Consider the following 17,692-nt stretch of genomic DNA (forward strand, 5'->3'; position numbering starts at 1 on the left):
CCACTAAAAATAACAGAAAGGGACAATTTATTGAAGGCTTACTATGTACCAAGTGCTATATTAGGAGTTTTGCATATAGCATCTCACTGAATCTTTGTAAGAATCCTAGAAAATATTCTTAGAAGAAAAATGAACATTTACAGTGGCTAAATAACTCATCTAGGTTATATGGCTAGCAGGAAGTAGTGCTGAGATTCTAACTCAGGACTGTCTGATTCTTAAGTTCTATTTTTTGCTATTTTATCATGTTTTCTTTTCTTTTCTTTTTTTTTTTTTTTTTTGAGACAGGGTCTTGCTCTGTCACTCAGGCTGGAGTGCAGTGGCGCAGCCTGCACTGCACTGCAACCTCTACCGCCTAGATTCAAGTGATTCTCATGCATCAGCCTCCCAAGTAGTTGGAATTATAGGCATATGCCACCATGCCCAACTAATTTTTATATTTTTATTAGAGATGAGGTTTCACCATGTTGCCCAGGCTGGTCTCAAACTCCTGGGCTCAAGCGATCCATATGCCTTGGCCTCCCAAAGTGCTAGGATTACATATGTAAGTCACTGTGCCCAGCCATCAGGTTTTCTTAATTGTAAGGCATCCAAATGTCATATTAGTTCTGCAGTGTTACTGACATACTTACAGGGGTATTTCTGTATTCTCCAAGGCTAGCAAGTCCATCTGTGGATGAAGACTGGGTTTTAAGTTGTTTGTTACATCAGAACTTGGAGAGCTGAAATCTAAAACACAAAATGGACTTGTTTGGCTTTAAAACATTTTGTCAATTATTATGCTCGATTTTCTACAGTAAAAACAAAAAGAAAAAAGGAAAAAAAAAAAAAAAAAGAAAAACCCACCAAATAGAAGAGATTAATTTAGATATTTCTGTCACCATAAAATCATGAGATTTCCTAGCTCTAAGAGAAATTTAAAAGCATCATTTATGGTAGGTAGAGAGAGAAAGAATTTCCCTGCCACGAGAAGAAGTTGTTGTAAGGGTAAGAAATATTATTGTATTGGATTTTCTAAAATCCCAAGCTGATCCAGAATGGAAAGGATTTTATATCTTGTTCTGCCCAGCACAAAAGTAAAAAGTTATAGTACATACTGAGCTCTACCTTCTCCTCAAGCTCCAGTCCATAATCTTTTTTTTTTTCTTTTTTGAGATGGAGTTTCACTTTGTCACCCAGACTGGAGTTCAGTGGCATGATCTCGGCTCACCACAACCTCCACCTCCTAGGTTCAAGTGATTCTTCTGCCTCAGCCTCCTGAGTAACTGGAATTATAGGTGCCCACCACCGCTCCCGGCTAATTTTTGTATTTTTAGTAAAGAGGGGGTTTTGCCATGTTGGCCAGGCTGGTCTCTAACTCCTGACCTCAGGTGATCCACCTCCCAAAATGTTGGGATTACAGGTGTGAACTACCGTGCCTGGCCTCCAGGCCATAATCTTAAGTGAGATACCCCAAAGGGAATAATTACTTTCCTCTCTGAAAATTCTCTATTAAAAACTCAGGAAAACTCTCCAATGTAACTGACTCTACACATCCCACTAGCCTACATAAACAAGTAGCCAACATTTTAGAACTGGGTAGAGATCTAAGAAAACCACAAATTCAGTGATACTGAATATTTTTACTCTGGAAACAGCAGATGACATATGAGAAAAACAAACTGCTTTTAATTTGGCAAAACTGGATTTCAGCATTTGTCATCATCCTCATTTTGTAATTTACCAAACCCTTGTTGGGAATAAGGACAGCAGAAGATAACAAGTTAGGTAAGAAAGATAGGTAACTCTTTTATAAATGTTTATAAAATGCATTGTAGCAGAGCTTACATCACAACTTGGAGAGCTGTAACAAAGCTTACAATGCATTTTATAAACATTAGTTTGTTAATCTTGACAACTACCCTTTAAGGCAATCATTGTTCCCATTTTATAAAGTGAGAGTCTTAAAGGTTAGGTGGCTGAGAGGTGGCAGAACTGGCATTTCAACTTGGACTTTTCTGACTTTAAAGCCTGTGTTTTTCTTTCTTCATTTCACAACCACTTGGTTCATACCTTGTAATTTCTAAATTTCTCCGCTTGCATCAGAGATACTCCCTTACCTGATGCTGAGGTATAGCAGAAAAGTCCAATGATAATAGTGTGTAGGTTCAGAGTAGACTTTAAGTATTGGCCATTGGGCTGAAAAGCCTCTACAAAGCAGGCCAGGTGAATTCCATGAAATTCTAAGTGAGTAGGATGAGTTTCAAGGACCTCCTCCCCCAGATACATCCCATTGCTATACCGGGTTTGACTCAACCATTTGTCAGGAAGTAATCACATCTCTTAACATAGTGCTCTGACATTCAAACTGTCTTCAGTCCTTCTTAGGTGGTATTTAATCATGTAATTAAGGAGAACTGTTTCACATCAAGCTCTTCTGCTGGTCTGAAAAGACCTGAGTGTTTATTTACTTAAGTCTGAAAGTTGATTATTCATGGTGTTGAGTTCTCCCAGAGTGTCCCTAGGCATCCCGGGACTGGGACTTAGGTCGAGGAGATCTTGAGATGGGGCAGAAGGCTCACTGGTAGTCTGAAAACAAAGCAAAAAAAAAAAAAAAAAAAAAGTGTCATGTAGTTTATCATAGCTTTCTCCCCATACTTTCTCCTTTGTAGAGGGGAGGATCCTATTTGGATGCATTTTAAGGAAGAATTCTCCATTCAACCAACGGACAACATGAGTATGAATCCCATCTTAACCACCTACATAGGTTCCTGCTTCTTATTAATAACTTAATAACATTAACTTTATATTACATTAACAGTTTAACATTAACGTTAACTTAATAACATTAAGTTATTAAGGCAAGTAATCTATACCATTAAAACCACTCCAAATTATCAATGCATATCTCCCTCTTTTTAAGACTTGTTTTAGGTAAACCTTGCTTCTTACTGTAATTGGCAAAATGTTCAATTGTTTATTTTATAACAATTCTAATCACTTACACTGGTGGCTTCCTTCTGGTTATTTTGCTCCAAAATCCTTTGTTGGTTTCTAGTAAACCTGTTTAAATGATCAGAATGCATGTGTTTTAAAAAAATATATGAAAATGCTATAAAAATTAACAATGATTAATACATAAATTATTTAGGAATAAAGACAATCAGCCTCATCCTCACACAATTATCAGTAAAAAACTTTTAATAACTTTTTTCCAGCTTACAGAGTATTCATATCCTCAGAGAAAACTGTGAGAAAATAGAAAAGTATTAAAAAAAATCTCATTACCCAGAAATTGTTTTTTTTTTTTTTTTTTTTTTTTTTGAGATGGAGTCTCGCTCTATCGCCCAGGCTGGAGTGCAGTGGCCGGATCTCAGCTCACTGCAAGCTCCGCCTCCCGGGTTTACGCCATTCTCCTGCCTCAGCCTCCGGAGTAGCTGGGACTACAGGCGCCCGCCACCTCGCCCGGCTCGTTTTTTTTTTGTATTTTTTAGTAGAGACGGGGTTTCACGGTGTTAGCCAGGATGGTCTCGATCTCCTGACCTCGTGATCCACCCGTCTCGGCCTCCCAAAGTGCTGGGATTACAGGCTTGAGCCACCGCGCCCGGCCCTACCCAGAAATTGTTAAATCTACTAACATTATTCCAGTATTTCATCTATAAGTGCATCTATTTTTAAACTTAGTTAAAATGATACTTTACATAATTCTGTATCCTAATTTGATTATGCTGTGAGAATTTTTCTAGCTGAAATACAATTTTTAATGGCTATATTTTACCTTATGAATCTATCACACCTTTAACCACTCTTACTATTAGCAATTTTTGTTTTCTATTTTGCCATTATAAGTAATTTTCCAAAATATTCAAATATATTTAAAGTATTTTCACTATTTCACTGTGTATTTTTATAAGATACTTAATACATACCAAAAAATTGACCTTCTACAACTCTGATTTAATTTTACATTGTTTGTCCACTGAGAGTAAAGGAGTATAAAGGTAAAAGACCAGAGAAATTGAAGGCAGAAGTCCAAGGTTCAAGTGTCAGTGTTAGTACCTTGTAGCTACATGACTAAGGAGATGACTTCCTGAACCTTGGTCCCCCAGCTGCTAAGAGGGAATAACATTTGAACTATTTCCTCAGAAAGTTATTTTCAGGGGCAAAACTAGATAGCACAGGTGGATGAATGTGGAAATGCTTTGCAAACTGAGATTTGCTTTAGAAACATACAGTATCACTGTTAAGACAATTTGATTTCATGATCCCAAACACTTTAAAGTGTAAGTTTATACTGAATGGGCCTCTGAGCCCAAGCCTACAGGTATACATCCAGATGGCCTGAAGCAACTGAAGAATCACAAAAGAAGTGAAAATGGCTAACTCCTGCCTTAACTGATGACATTACCTTGTGAAATTCCTTCTCCTGGCTCAGAAGCTCCCCCACTCAGTACCCTGTGACTCCTGCCCCTGCCCTCCAGAGAACAACCCCCTTTGTAATTTTTCACTACCTACCCAAATCCTATAAAACTGCGTCACCCCTAACCCCCTTTGCTGACTCCTTTTTCTGACTCAGCCCGCCTGCACCCAGGTGAAATAAACAGCTCTATTGCTCACACAAAGCCTGTTTCGTGGTCTCTTCACAGGGATGCGCGTGACAGAATCTGCGCACACAGTTTAATGATTTTCCAAAAACATGTGCTTTTAAATTCCACCTAGTTAAGCCGGGAACTGTGGCTCATGCCTGTAATCCCAGCGCTTTGGGAGGTCGAGACAGGTGGATCACTTGAGGTCAGGAGTTTGAGACCAGCCTGGGCAACATGGCGAAACCCCATCTCGACTAAAAATACAAAAATGAGCTGGGTGTGGTGGTGCATGTCTGTAATTCCAGCTACCAGGGAGGCTGAGACAGAAGAATCGCTTGAACCTGGGAGGCAGAGGTTGCAGTGAGCTGAGATCATGCCACTGCACTCTAGCCTGAGCAGTAAAGCAAGAGTCCATCTTAAAAAAAAAAAAAAAAATCCATCTAGTTATAACTTTAGCTTCTTGTGTTCTAGTCAGTTATGTGCTGGATATGAACAACTTTCCTAGATCAAGCCCTGAGTGACAAATTTCAGTTTCTTTATTTGCGCAACTATTCCCTGGATGTAATACTTTGGGGGATGTTGGAATAGGGTGAATATATTGTGCAAGTGGATGGATATGAATCTTTAGGGGCCAGAGCGTGGGCTGTGATAGGTAGAGTAACGCCCACCCTCACAAAGGTACCCACATCCTAGTCAACACAACCACTGAATATGTTAGGTTACATGGCAAGGGGAAAGTAAAGGTTGAAAAAAGAATGAAGTTTGCTACTGTTAAAGGAAAATAAATCTCAGGACCCCAAAATCACTAAGCCAAAGGGAAAAGTCAAGCTGGGAACTGCCTCAGGCAAATTTTATTCCTAACTAATATAGCTACAAAGATAAAAGGCTACCTACCTCTCTCACAATTTGCCCAAGAGAAAACTCCTTGTGGGCCTCAAGATCTTTACCCTAAAACAGTTCTGTTGAATCTCACCTTGGCAATATAAACTGATAGCTTACCTTCACAAGTACAGGACAAAGGACAGAACTCTGAGTCCTCTGCCCTACTGCTTATGTAGAAATGCAAATTCACTGAGCCAGACTAAGGTATGAGTGACTATTCCTCTAGCCCCTTCTCACATGTAAATTGTGTATTCTGTGAAAGGTTTATCAAAGACTCAAAAAAATGCAACCATTTGTCGCTTATCTACTTATCACCTTCCCTGCTTTGAGTTGTCCCACCTTTCTAGATGGAACCAATGGACATCTTACACATATTGACTGATGTCTCATGTCTCCCGAAAATGTATAAAACCAAGCTGTGGATGGCCGGATGCAGTGGCTCGTGCCTGTAATCCCAGCACTTTGGGAGGCTGAGGTGGGTAGATCATGAGGTCAAGAGATTGAGACCATCCTGGCCAACATAGTGAAACCCTGTATCTACTAAAAATACAAAAATTAGCTGGGCGTGGTGGCGTGCACCTGTAGTCCCAGCTACTCAGGAGGCTGAGGCAGGAGAATCGCTTGGACCCAGGAGGCGGAGGTTGCAGTGAGCCGAGATTGTGCCACTCCACTGCAGCCTGGTGACAGAGCATGACTCTTTCAAAAAACAAAACAAAACAAAACAAAAAACCAAGCTGTGCCCCCATCACCTTGGGTGCATGTTGTCAGGACCTCCTGTGGCTATGCCACAAGTGCATCCTTAACCTTGGCAAAATAAACTTTCTAAATTCATTGAGACCTGTCTCAGATACTTTTGGATTAGTAAGCTGCCCTTAATTGGGAGATTATCCGGTAATGTACAGATGAGCCCAGTGTAGTTATAAAGGTCCTTAAAGGTGGAAGAGAGAGGCAGAAGTGGAAGTAAGAGTGATGTGATACAATCAGGCCTGAACTAGACACTGTTGGCTTTGAAGATGGAGAAAAGGGGCCATGAGCCAAGGAAAGTGAACAGCCTCTAGCTGCTGCAAAAGGTAGGAAGATGGATTCTCCTCTGGAGCATCCAAAAGTAGATAAAACAGGATAAGCCACTAAGTTTGTGGTAATTTGTGACAGCAGCCAGAGAAAACTAGGAGACAAGTATCTTTTCTAGAGGCAAGAGTTTCTCTCTGAATCTTAGGACGTAAGTGTTTCACAGTTGTTCTGGCACACACGGTTCAAAGCCTAGTCAGAACAAGCTGTTCATAGAAGTAATCCAATCTCCTGAGAGCTAGACCAAATAAACACAAGTTCTCCCTGGGAGGAAGCCTTTAGGCAGCGGTCTTATGGTTTGCAATAGAATTCTCCAAAATGAAAGCCAGAAGGAGCACTGTACTGAAAACGATGTGGTTTTCCTTGGGTATTTTTTTGTTTATAAAAATGTGTTCCACAGAAAACAAGAGTAACAATTGTGAGTTTCTTCAGTGCTAAGAAAGAAAGCATGGTACCCAGGCGAGGAGGCTCACGCCTGTAATCCCAGCACTTCGGGAGGCCGAGGAGGGTGGATCACCTGAGGTCAAGAGTTCAGGACCAGCCTGGGCAACATGGTGAAACCCTGTTTCTACTAAAAATACAAAAACTACACAGGCATGATGGTGTGTGCCTGTAATCCCGCTACTTGAGAGGCTGAGGCAGGAGAATTGTCTGAACCCAGAAGGTGGAGGTTGCAGTGAGCCAAGATCGTGCCACTGCAGTCCAGCCTAGGCACCCCAACCCAAAAAAAAAAAAAAAAAAAAAAAAAGAGAAAAAGAAAGAAAGGAAGCATGGTTCCTAGGCTTACATCTTCAGTCGATGCCCTTCTGTGAATACACAGTAAATATGAGACAGTAAAGGAAAGACACTACCATTTCATAGCTCCTGGTTTTTATGTTTCTCTTTTTTGAGACAGGGTCTCACTCCGTTACCCAGGCTGGAGTGCAGTGGCACGATCTTGGATCACTGCAACCTCTGCCTCCTGGGCTCAAGAGATGCTCCCACCTCAGCCTCCTAAGTAGCTGGGACTAAAGGCGTGTGTCACCATGCCTAGCTAATTTTAGTAATTATTTGGTAGAGATGGGGTTTCACCATGTTGCCCAGGTTGGTCTCAAACTTCCTGAGCTCAAGCAATCCACCCACCTCAGCCTCCCAGGGTGCTGGGATTACAGGTGTGCACCACCATTCTTGGTCCACAGCTACTGCTCTTAATTCACTCAAGATAAGTGGCAAGAAAAACCTAGTCAATAAATTTAAAGGTTAAATGGGACACTGGTGCAAAGGAAGAGAAGAAATTACTATTTAATGGATGTCAATGTGCTAGCACTCTACTAGGTGTTTTCATATATATTATCTCATTTAATCCTCAAAAAAGCCCAACCCTCTAGAAAGGTATTATTATCCTATTTAATACATCAAAAAAAAGAAAGAAAAAAACTTAAATCTTAGAAAAGTTATGCAACTTATCCAAAATCATCAGCTAGATTTGAATCCAGGCCTGTTCACCTCTTTCCCTTATGTCAGACTGGTCTCATTCTTTATCAGCTGATTAGAAATACAGTCACTGTGCAAGTAGAGATTCCCAGTAATTCTCAACAGAAACAGTGCCCCTAAGGGTGTCTGAACATGTCATTTTTAAATTATTTCTCTTAGAGGTGGGATTTCACTCCATCACACAGGCTGGAGTGCAGTGATGTGATCATAGCTCACCACAGCCTCAAATTCCTGGTCTCAAGCTATCCTGCCACCTCAGCCTCTCTAGTAGCTAGGCTATAAGCACCTACTAGAACCACCACACCCAGCTAATTTTTTTATTTTTTATTTATTTATTTGAGACAGAGTCTCACTCTGTTGCCAGGGCTGGAGTGCCGTGGTGTGATCTTGGCTCACCACAACCTCCACCTCCCCTTCAAGAGATTCTCCTGTCTCAGCCTCCTGAGTAGCTGGGACTATAGGCATGCACCACCATGCCCAGCTAATTTTTTTGTATTTTTAGTAGAGATGGGGTTTCACTGTGTTGGTTAGGCTGGTTTCAAACTCCTGACCTCAAATGATTTGCCCGCCTTGGCCTCCCAAAGGGCTGGGATTACAGGCGTGAGCCACCGCACCCAGCCGTATTTTTTATTTTTTGTAGAGACAAGGTCTTACTATGTTGTCAGGGCTGGTCTGGAATTCCTGGGCTCAAGTGATCCTCCTGCCTCAGCCTCCAAAAGTGCTGGGATTATAGGTGGGAGCCACCATGCTGGGCTGAAATGTCACTTTAACTAGAAGAAAGACCTCTGGCATTTACTGAGTAGGAGCCGCACAAGGGAAAACTGTCCCACCCCACATGCCAATACCTTTCCTATTGAGAATGGAGGATCTAGAAAGAGGGGTTCCTTGTAGGCACTCTGATAAGAATGCTGAGTAATTGGTGGTGAAAGTAGAAATGGAAGAGGGGTAAAGAGGGTACATGATCTGCTCACCTCTCATACCCAAGGATGGCATTATTCAAATCCTCATTCACCTGAATTAGCTCAACAGTTACATCTTCATTCTCCACCACCACAAGCAGGTCCATGATCCTCTCCTGCATCTCCCGACCTGTTTTATAGAGTTTCTGTCAAAGAAAGGAGAGAGATTTCTTATTCCACACTTGGAACATTCTGTAAAGACATCTGACTCACCAATCTGTGCATACCTACAGTCACCTCCACCGCTAAGTCGCCTGTGGGGCACTACCAAAGTACTTAACTATAAACAGCTTATCCTTCCTATTGGAAGGCAGTGAGTCATCAACTGATTATATTTTCCTTTAAAAATCAAAATAGGTGTCAGAAGAAGAATATGGTACATTGAAAATAATGCTGGACTAAAACCCAGAAAGGCTGTATGGGAATTCTAAATGTAGTGCTTATTAGTTGTGCCATGTTGGGGAAGAAAAAAATAAATTAAATAAACATGTTTTTAAAATCTCAGTTTTCTCATTGATAAATGAAAAGTATACCCCTTGCCACATCTACCTCAAGGGTTGACATAAAAATGAAATGAGATGTGTGTAATGAGGAGCTCTATAACTATAAAGCATAAACATAAAATGTTATTGCATTATTAGTGGTAGTAGAAGTAGTTAAAATACATTTACAGTGGCATTATTTTTTTCTTGTTATGTTGTACTTAAACATTTAAAGTTTATAGTTATATCGCATTTTGAGGCAAACTAAAACAGGATTAACAAACAAATCATGAATATCCTTATTTGGATTACCTAGAAATACTGCATTAAACCATGATTCCACCTCCCAAACCCATTTTTTTTTTTTTTTTTTTTTTTTTTTTTCTCATAAGCATCACAGCCATCTATGTCAGACTTACTGATCCAGAATCTCCAGGCTGGGGGTCTGAAAATCTACATTTTTTTTTAAACAAGCTCTCCAAAGTGTTTCTTATGTACACTGATATTTAAGAACTGCTGCCTTACAACTGACTTTTTTTCCAGGCACACCTTTGATTAACCCGAGGTGCATAAAACTGATATTAATATTTCCTCAATCCCACCTTGGCTAGAGTTTGTCTGTGTAATAGTACATTAACATCAGGCAAAAACACAGGGATGCTGCTTCTCTCAAAATGAAAGCAATAGAACTTCCTTAAATACTGCACAATCACTTCGGCTGACTTTTTCCCCTCAAGAAAGAAAGATCTGCTGAAAAATGTATGTATGCTTCATGAAACCATTCAGAATCTCAAACAATCTATTACAAGACTGCTGACAGGAAATCTCTCAACAAATAAATCAAACTATTACTAACTGGCGTTTAGACTCAGAGGTAAAAGCAGACCTCTACAAAATCATAACAACAAATATTTAAAAGACAACATGACATAAAGAGAAAAAAAAAGGTGAGTCAGACAGATGATAGACTTTCTGATTTTAGACTTGCAATGTGCAGCCAGAAAAACCATCCCATTTGCCAACCACAGGGCCATCTTCAGGAACAGTAGAGTGTAGGGGTCAACAGTGTTGTTCTTAAAGCTCCACACAGTAAACATTTTCTGCTTTGTGGGCCATCTAGTCTTTGCTGCAACTACTCAACTCTGCCACTATAGTGTAAAAGCAACCCTGGAAAATATATAAAAAACTGGGTGTGGCCATCTTCTAATAAAACAGATATATGTGGCAGGCTAGATTTGGCTCCTTTATATACCCCTGGTATAATGCAAAGAGAAAACTTTGGACTCAGATGCCAAACACATCTCCCATATATATGCCTGCTATGGAATTTGGGGAAATGTGGCTAAAATTTAGCCTTAGGTTTTGTTGTTGCTGTTTTGTTTTGTTTGTTGTTTTTTTGCATCTATAATACAAGGAAAACAGCTATCTTGTAAGGTTGTTGTAAGAATTGGCAGTGGTGTCATTGAAACCCCACAGTGTCTGGCATACAGAGGTAGTCGGTAGTAAATAAATGTATTATGGGTGCTTGACAAGGTGTCACTAGAAGCTCAACTAGATAACGAATACAATCCTGTAATACGCTATTATCCAGGATCCGATCTTCTACAAAGGAAAGAATTAAGAATGGCATTTAATATAACCCCCAGAATGAATGAGAACTTTTCCTTTGTTCTTGCTTTACAGAGTGTACAGAAATTGTTCTTCTTGTTGCTCACTGGCAGCCTTGCTAGAGCAATGTCAAGATCAAGGGAATTCAATGGCTGATACCTCTGACAAAAATGTAGAAATTAATTGAAATGAATTTGAAGCCAACATCAATAGCCCTCAGTCACATGAAGACACTCCCTTTGCCCTTTCAAGAGACAGATGGAATGGAAACATGAAAGGAATAGCACATCTCAACAGGTCTGCAAAGCAGAATGTGAAAAACCTCTTCAAAAGCCAGCCCACTCTGATCTTTGCAATTGATGTCTGTCTCAGAGGAGGGCCAAGCTACCTGGAAACACCCGAGATCAAGCTCCATGGACAAAAGGATAGGTCAGAGTTGCCCATAGCAGGTACTTGCAGGACTGTGGATGTGGGGAGCCAGGGGGGGCAAGTCAAAATACAGAGCAACAGCTGCTGGTGCATATGTCCATCACGGAGACCCTGGAATTGTCTCCTTTTATACAGTATAAAAGCAAAGGCAAGCCTCTAAGTTAAAGTGAATTTAACAATCAATTCAAAAGTCTTTGGAGCAAAACAAAAAGGAGCTCATTAAGAGATTCCTCTTCTGAGATGCAGATGGCTCTTACTCCTCCATAGGGCACTCAGGAATTAAGGAAGGAGATCCCTCTGCACTTTCAATTCCAACTATAGTCATCCCACATTGACCAACAGAGGGCAACTCAATAAAAAGAAACACAAAAATGCTTGAATATCTATCTCGAAAGAGCCAAAACAGGAAGAAATGTGTTTGCTTTAAAATGTCTCTGGAAATACTATCTGTATGGCAATATCCCTATTATTAGCCCATAACGTATTTTCTTCATCCCAGTATTCCCCACTCAGAGTGCAAGAAACCCCAATGTCTCTATCTGCTCAAAGTAAATACTCTCCCCACTTACTCTAAAACTGAACATTCTTCAGCTTAACTTGCTTATATAGTCTCTTTTTCCTTATACAGGCTTCAGTCAAATGACAAATTGTCAGCATAATCCTTAAGAAAAGCATTAACATGTTAAAGCCCTTCCAACTCTTCTTTCCAACAAAACAGTGTCTGCAAAAAGTACAGGACTTGGTTGCTGCCTTCAAATTGCTTCCTATACCCACAGGAAAACACAATAGGTTAGCCAGGTATAATAGAAAGTTAGTCCTGGGTTCAAAATAAGAAGCTAGTTGGTCTAATGGATAGAACATAAGCTCATAAGAATGAAGTTCTCCTTCCAGCTCCACCACTTGTCGCGGTGTGGGCAATTATTCTTTCTGCATATGCAGCCTCATCTGCAAAGGAAGGGAGATGGACTCAAAGAGGCTGACAGTCCCTTCTACTCTTAATATCTTACACATTTCTGAATGGTAAAGACAAGAATGGTCTGGGAGGATGGCTTTCTTTTTCCTATTCTCAGGAATTTTTTTTTTTCAACTGGTTACAATCCTCATAGGATCCAATTTCAGATTCCCTTGATTTTAAATTTCTCCAGTAAGTTAGAGTAAGGCTTTCTCTAGTTGTCATTTCAAAATCTGAGCTCCCTTTATTCTAAATACTAGAGCATTCTCTTCTTGTCTTACTGAGGCTAGGCAAAAAAAAAAGAGAGATAAGATTAAAGTGGGAGGTACCAGGAAAAGTCAGCTATTCAAGATAAGAAGGTGACCCAAAGCTGAGTGCATAACACCAAGAAAGCAAATACACAAAACACATGTTGCAACTCTTCATTCCTACGGCCAAGGTGGCTGCCTTTAACTCATCACAACAGTTGTTAGACTGCACAGAGCCTCAGAATTATCACGTTCCACTTCGGAAAACTAAAGAAAATCCAGTCCTCACCCCTAATGAAAAGTTTAAAGTTTACAAGCAACACAGTGGTGGGGAAATGTGTCTACTGCGCAAAATGGTTTTACGGCCTAAGAATCTAACAAAGAGCAAGACCCTCTTGGTTAGTGGGGCTTCAGGATCTAATTGTTCAGTGTGGGTTGGTGGAACAGAAAGGGGATTCCAAGTACATATATGGGATTTCAGATGAAAGAAAACAGACATGGAATAGGTTCCAAAGAAACAGAACAGCTACTAGAAGGTAAGTATAAACAGACAAAACAGGAAGAAGTTCCAAGTATACAGGTTGGTTTATTTATTTATTTTTTTGAGAGTGAGTCTCAATCTGTCACCCAGGCTGGAGTGCAGTGGCGCCATCTCAGCTCACTGCAACCTTTGCCTCAACCTCCTGAGTGACTGGAACTACAGGCGCATGCCACCACGCCTGGCTGATTTTTGTTACTTTTAGTCGAGACGGGGTTTCACCACGTTGGCCAGGCTGGTCTCGAACTCCTGACCTCAGGTGATCCACCCACCTTGGCCTCCCAAAGTGCTGGGATAACAGGCGTGCTCTGCCGCACCCAGCCTCAGGCTGGTTTTATAATAAACTATTATAAGACTGTGGTCACTGGTGAAGTATATGTGTAAGAGCAGTCAAGAAATTTTTGAGTGGAGGCTTTTCCTTTCTGCTGGAGAACTTTCCTTGGCCCTCCAGATCCACCGTCCACACTTTCTGCCTTAACCTTGTGCCCTGGGGCCTGGCTTGTAGGGATCACATCACCAGGTCCCCTGTCTTCTTGCTTCTGTGTTCAGCCAACGGGCATGCTGGCTGGCAGGAAACAGGAGGAAGGAAGGAGAATGAGGTCTGGACATTTTTTCTTTCCACTCCTTCTACCAAAGGCACCACTGTTCTCAAGGCTGCCCTCTCCACATTATTCTTTCCTCTAGGTTCTGGCAAAAGTGCCCTCTTCTTGCCTATGTAATTATTAGTTAATAATCCAGGGATATTAGTTAATAATCCAGGGTAGTGATCAAGCCCTTGTGGTCTCCCTGAACTTTATAACATCTTACTAAATAAACAGTATTTTGATTAAGCTTTCTTCAGATTACCCAAATGAAGTATGTCATCTCTTTGCTAATATACCCTACAAAGCATGAAAACACATCTTTAGAGTAATCAAAATAGTATGATGCCAAGTTAGGCACAAATAGGTCAAGGGACGAGAATAGTCTCTAGAAGACAACCTTGAATTAGAATATACAATATATGATAAAGGGGCATTTAAAACCATTGGAGAAGGCATGAATTGTTAGTGAATGTTAATTGGACAACCCGCCATCAAATTGAAAAAATAAATGAAGGTAAAGTCCCCATCTCATACCAAGAATACAAATTTGAATTTTAAGTCACATAAAATCCAGGGGAAGAAAGCTATTGATTCTGTTTTTACTGAATGATTATATCATGTTAGACACTAATCTGGGAGCCAGAACCTGGTAATGAACAAGACAAGCCTTTTGGCATTTCCATTCCAGTAGGCAAAGACAGCTGACAACCACGCAAGAAAAGTGTCAGACGCTGTGAGTGCCAGGTGAATAAATGGTGATGTGATAGGACAGTGGCTAATTTTAGACTGGGAGTCAAAGAAGACCTCTCAGGAGAGTAACACGCTAAGATCAGAATGATAAGAAAAAGTTCGAGATCAGCCTGGCCAACATAGTGAAGCCCCATCTCTACCAAAAATACAAAAAAAAAGCTGGGCATGGTGGCAGGCGCCTGTAGTCCTAGCTACTCGGGAGGCTGAGGGAGGAGACTCACTTGAACACAGGAGGCGGAGGTTGCAGTGAGCAGAGATCGTGCCACTGCACGCCAGCCTGGCTAGCCATTTGAAGATGGGGAAGCGTGAGTCAGGGATGAAACAGCTCCCCAGCAAGAATGAACTCAGCGTGCTCAAGGAATAGGAAGGAGGTTGGTTAGCAAGCATGTACCATGGAAAAAGAAGTAGGCTAAAGATGACTTGAAGGGCTCTGTGGCCAGAGTAGAGAGGTTTGGTTTTACTCCAAGTATAATGGGAAGCCAATGGAGGGTTTCCAGCAAGAAATAACACGATCTGGTTTACATTTTATTTTATTTATTTTATTTTTTGAGAAGTAGTCTCAATCTATCACCAGGTTGGAGTACCGTGGCGCGATCTTAGCTCACTGCAACCTCCACCTCCCAGGTTCAAGCTCCCGGGCAGCTGGTCGCCTCAGCCTCCTGAGTAGCTGGGATTATAGGCGCCTGCCACCATGCCTGACTAATTACCTTTTAAAAAGCCATAATACAACTTTGGGAGGCCAAGGCAGGTAGATCACCTGAGGTCAGAAGTTTGAGACCAGCCTGGCCAACATAGTGAAACGCTGTCTCTACTAAAAATACAAAAATCAGCTGGGCATGGTGGCAGGCGCCTATAGCCTCAGCTACTCAGGAGGCTGAGACAGGAGAACGGCTTGAACCCGGGAGGCAGAGGTTGCAGTGAGCCGAGATCGCGCCACTGCACTCTAGCCTAGGCGACAGAGCAAGACTTTGTCTCAAATAAATAAATAAATAAAATAATTAATGAAAAAAATAAAAAGCTATAATGCAGACACTCAACTTCATTAGTCATTAGGGAAATGCAAATACAAATCAAAATCAAAACCGTAATGAGATACCACTTCACACCTACCAGAGGGCCATTAAAAAAACACACAATGGAAAATAACAGGTATTCATTGTGGAGAATCTGGAATCCTAGTAGTACTGCATACTGCTAGTAGAATATACAATGGTGCAGCCATTGTGCAAAAGAGTTTGACAATTCCTCAAAAAGTTAAAGTTACTATATGACCCAGCAATTCTACTCTTAGACTGATACTCAAAAGAAGTGAACACAGGTATTCAAAGAAAAGCCTGTATGTGAATGTTCATAGCAGCATTAGTCACAATAGCCAAAGGTGGAAACAACCTAAATGTCTACCAATGAACTGATGTATAAAATGTGGTATATACAATATTAGGCCATTAAAGTAATAAAATTCTGATACATGCTACAACATGGATGAACCTCGAAAACATTAAGTGAAAGATGCTAGACACAAAAAGTCATATATTAAGTGATTCCACATATACGAAATATGACATGTCCAGAACAGGTAAATCCACAGACACAGAACCAGATTGGTAGTTATCTGGAACTGATGAAAGGCAGAAAGGGGAGGGGCTGCTTAATGAGCATGGGGTTTCCTTTTGGGGTAATGAAAAGGTATTGGAATTAAATGGAGGAAATACAGTTGAACCTTGAACAACACGGGTTTGAACTGCATGGCTCCACTGAGAGGTGGATTGTTTTCTGCCTCTGCCACCCAAGACAACAAGACCAATTTCTCTTCTTCTTCCTTCTCAGCCCACTCAGCAAAAAGATAAAGACCAAGACCTTTACGACCTATGTCCACTTAATGAATAGTAAATATATGTTCTCTTCCTTATAATTTTCTTAAAGAATTTTTAAATTTAATTTTAAATTGAGACAAGGTCTTACTCTGTTGCCCAGCAATGCTGCAATCACGGTTTACTGCAGCCTCGACCTCCTGGGCTCAAGTGATCCTCCCACCTCAGCCTCCCCAGTAGCTGGGACTGCAGGCATGCACCACCATGCCTGGCTAATTTATTTTTTTGGAGCGACAGAGTCTCACTATGTTGCCCAGGCTGGTCTCAAACTCTTGGATGCAAGCAATCCTCCTGCCTCAGCTTCCCAAAGTGCTACGATTACAGGTGTAAGCCACTGTGCCCAGCCTTCCTTACAAGTTTATTTCTTTTTTTTTTTTATTTTTGAGACAGAGTGGCACTCTGCCGCCCAGGCTGGAGTTCAGTGGCGCAATCTCAGCTCACTGCAAGCTCTGCCTCCTGGGTTCACACCATTCTACAGCCTCAGCATCCCGAGTAGTTGTGACTACAGGTGCCCACCACGTCTGGCTAATTTTTTGTATTTTTTAGTAGAGATGGGGTTTCACTGTATTAGCCAGGATGGTGTCAATCTCCTGACCTTGTGATCCTCCCGCCTCAGCCTCCCAAAGTGCTGGGATTACAGGCATAAGCGACCATGCCCAGCCTACAATTTTTAATAACAGTTTCTTTTCTCTAGCTTACTTTAAGAATACTCACATATGTATATGACATACATAATATGTGTTAATTGACTGTTTATGTTATTGATAGGGTTTCTGGTCAACAGGATATTAGTAGTTAAGTTTTGGGGAAATCAAAAGTTATACATGAATTTTCAACTACATTGTGGGATCAGTGCTCATAACTGCTATGTGTTGTTCAAGGGTTAACTGTAGTTACAATGAATGTATATTTATTTTATTTTTATTTTTTGAGATGGAGCCTCCTGCTGTTGCCCAGGCTGGAGTGCAGTGGCGCGATCTCTGCTCACTGCAACCTCTGGGTTCAAGACATTCTCATGTCTCAGCCTCCCGAGTAGCTGGGATTATAGGCGCCCACCACCATGCCCGGTTTATTTTGTATTTTCAGTAGAGACAAAGTTTCACATGTTGGCCAGGCTGGTCTCGAGTTCCTGACCTCAAGTGATCCACCTGCCTTGGTCTCTCAAAGTGCTGGGATTACACGTGTGAGCCACCACACCTGGCCCTGAATGTACATAAATGCCACTTAATTGTACCCTTTAAAATGGTTAATTTTATGTGATATGAATTTTGCCCCAATTTAAA

General features: G+C 41.0%; 1 protein-coding gene across 7 annotated transcripts in view; it reads right to left on the reverse strand.

Moving 5' to 3' along the window:
* Positions 1-17,692, reverse strand: part of TOM1L1 (target of myb1 like 1 membrane trafficking protein) — a 58,687-nt gene that overhangs the window by 19,620 nt on the left and 21,375 nt on the right. For all 7 annotated transcript variants that reach the window (XM_023204541.3, XM_023204543.3, XM_023204542.3 and 4 more), the window contains 4 exons: positions 8,960-9,093; positions 2,985-3,042; positions 2,451-2,568; positions 633-729 (listed from right to left, as the gene is read on the reverse strand). In XM_023204541.3, the coding sequence (XP_023060309.1) occupies positions 633-729; positions 2,451-2,568; positions 2,985-3,042; positions 8,960-9,093 (407 nt within the window). The remainder of the gene's footprint in view (positions 1-632; positions 730-2,450; positions 2,569-2,984; positions 3,043-8,959; positions 9,094-17,692) is intronic.

The sequence above is a fragment of the Piliocolobus tephrosceles genome, chromosome 16 (assembly GCF_002776525.5).
Source record: "Piliocolobus tephrosceles isolate RC106 chromosome 16, ASM277652v3, whole genome shotgun sequence".
NCBI lineage: Eukaryota > Metazoa > Chordata > Mammalia > Primates > Cercopithecidae > Piliocolobus > Piliocolobus tephrosceles.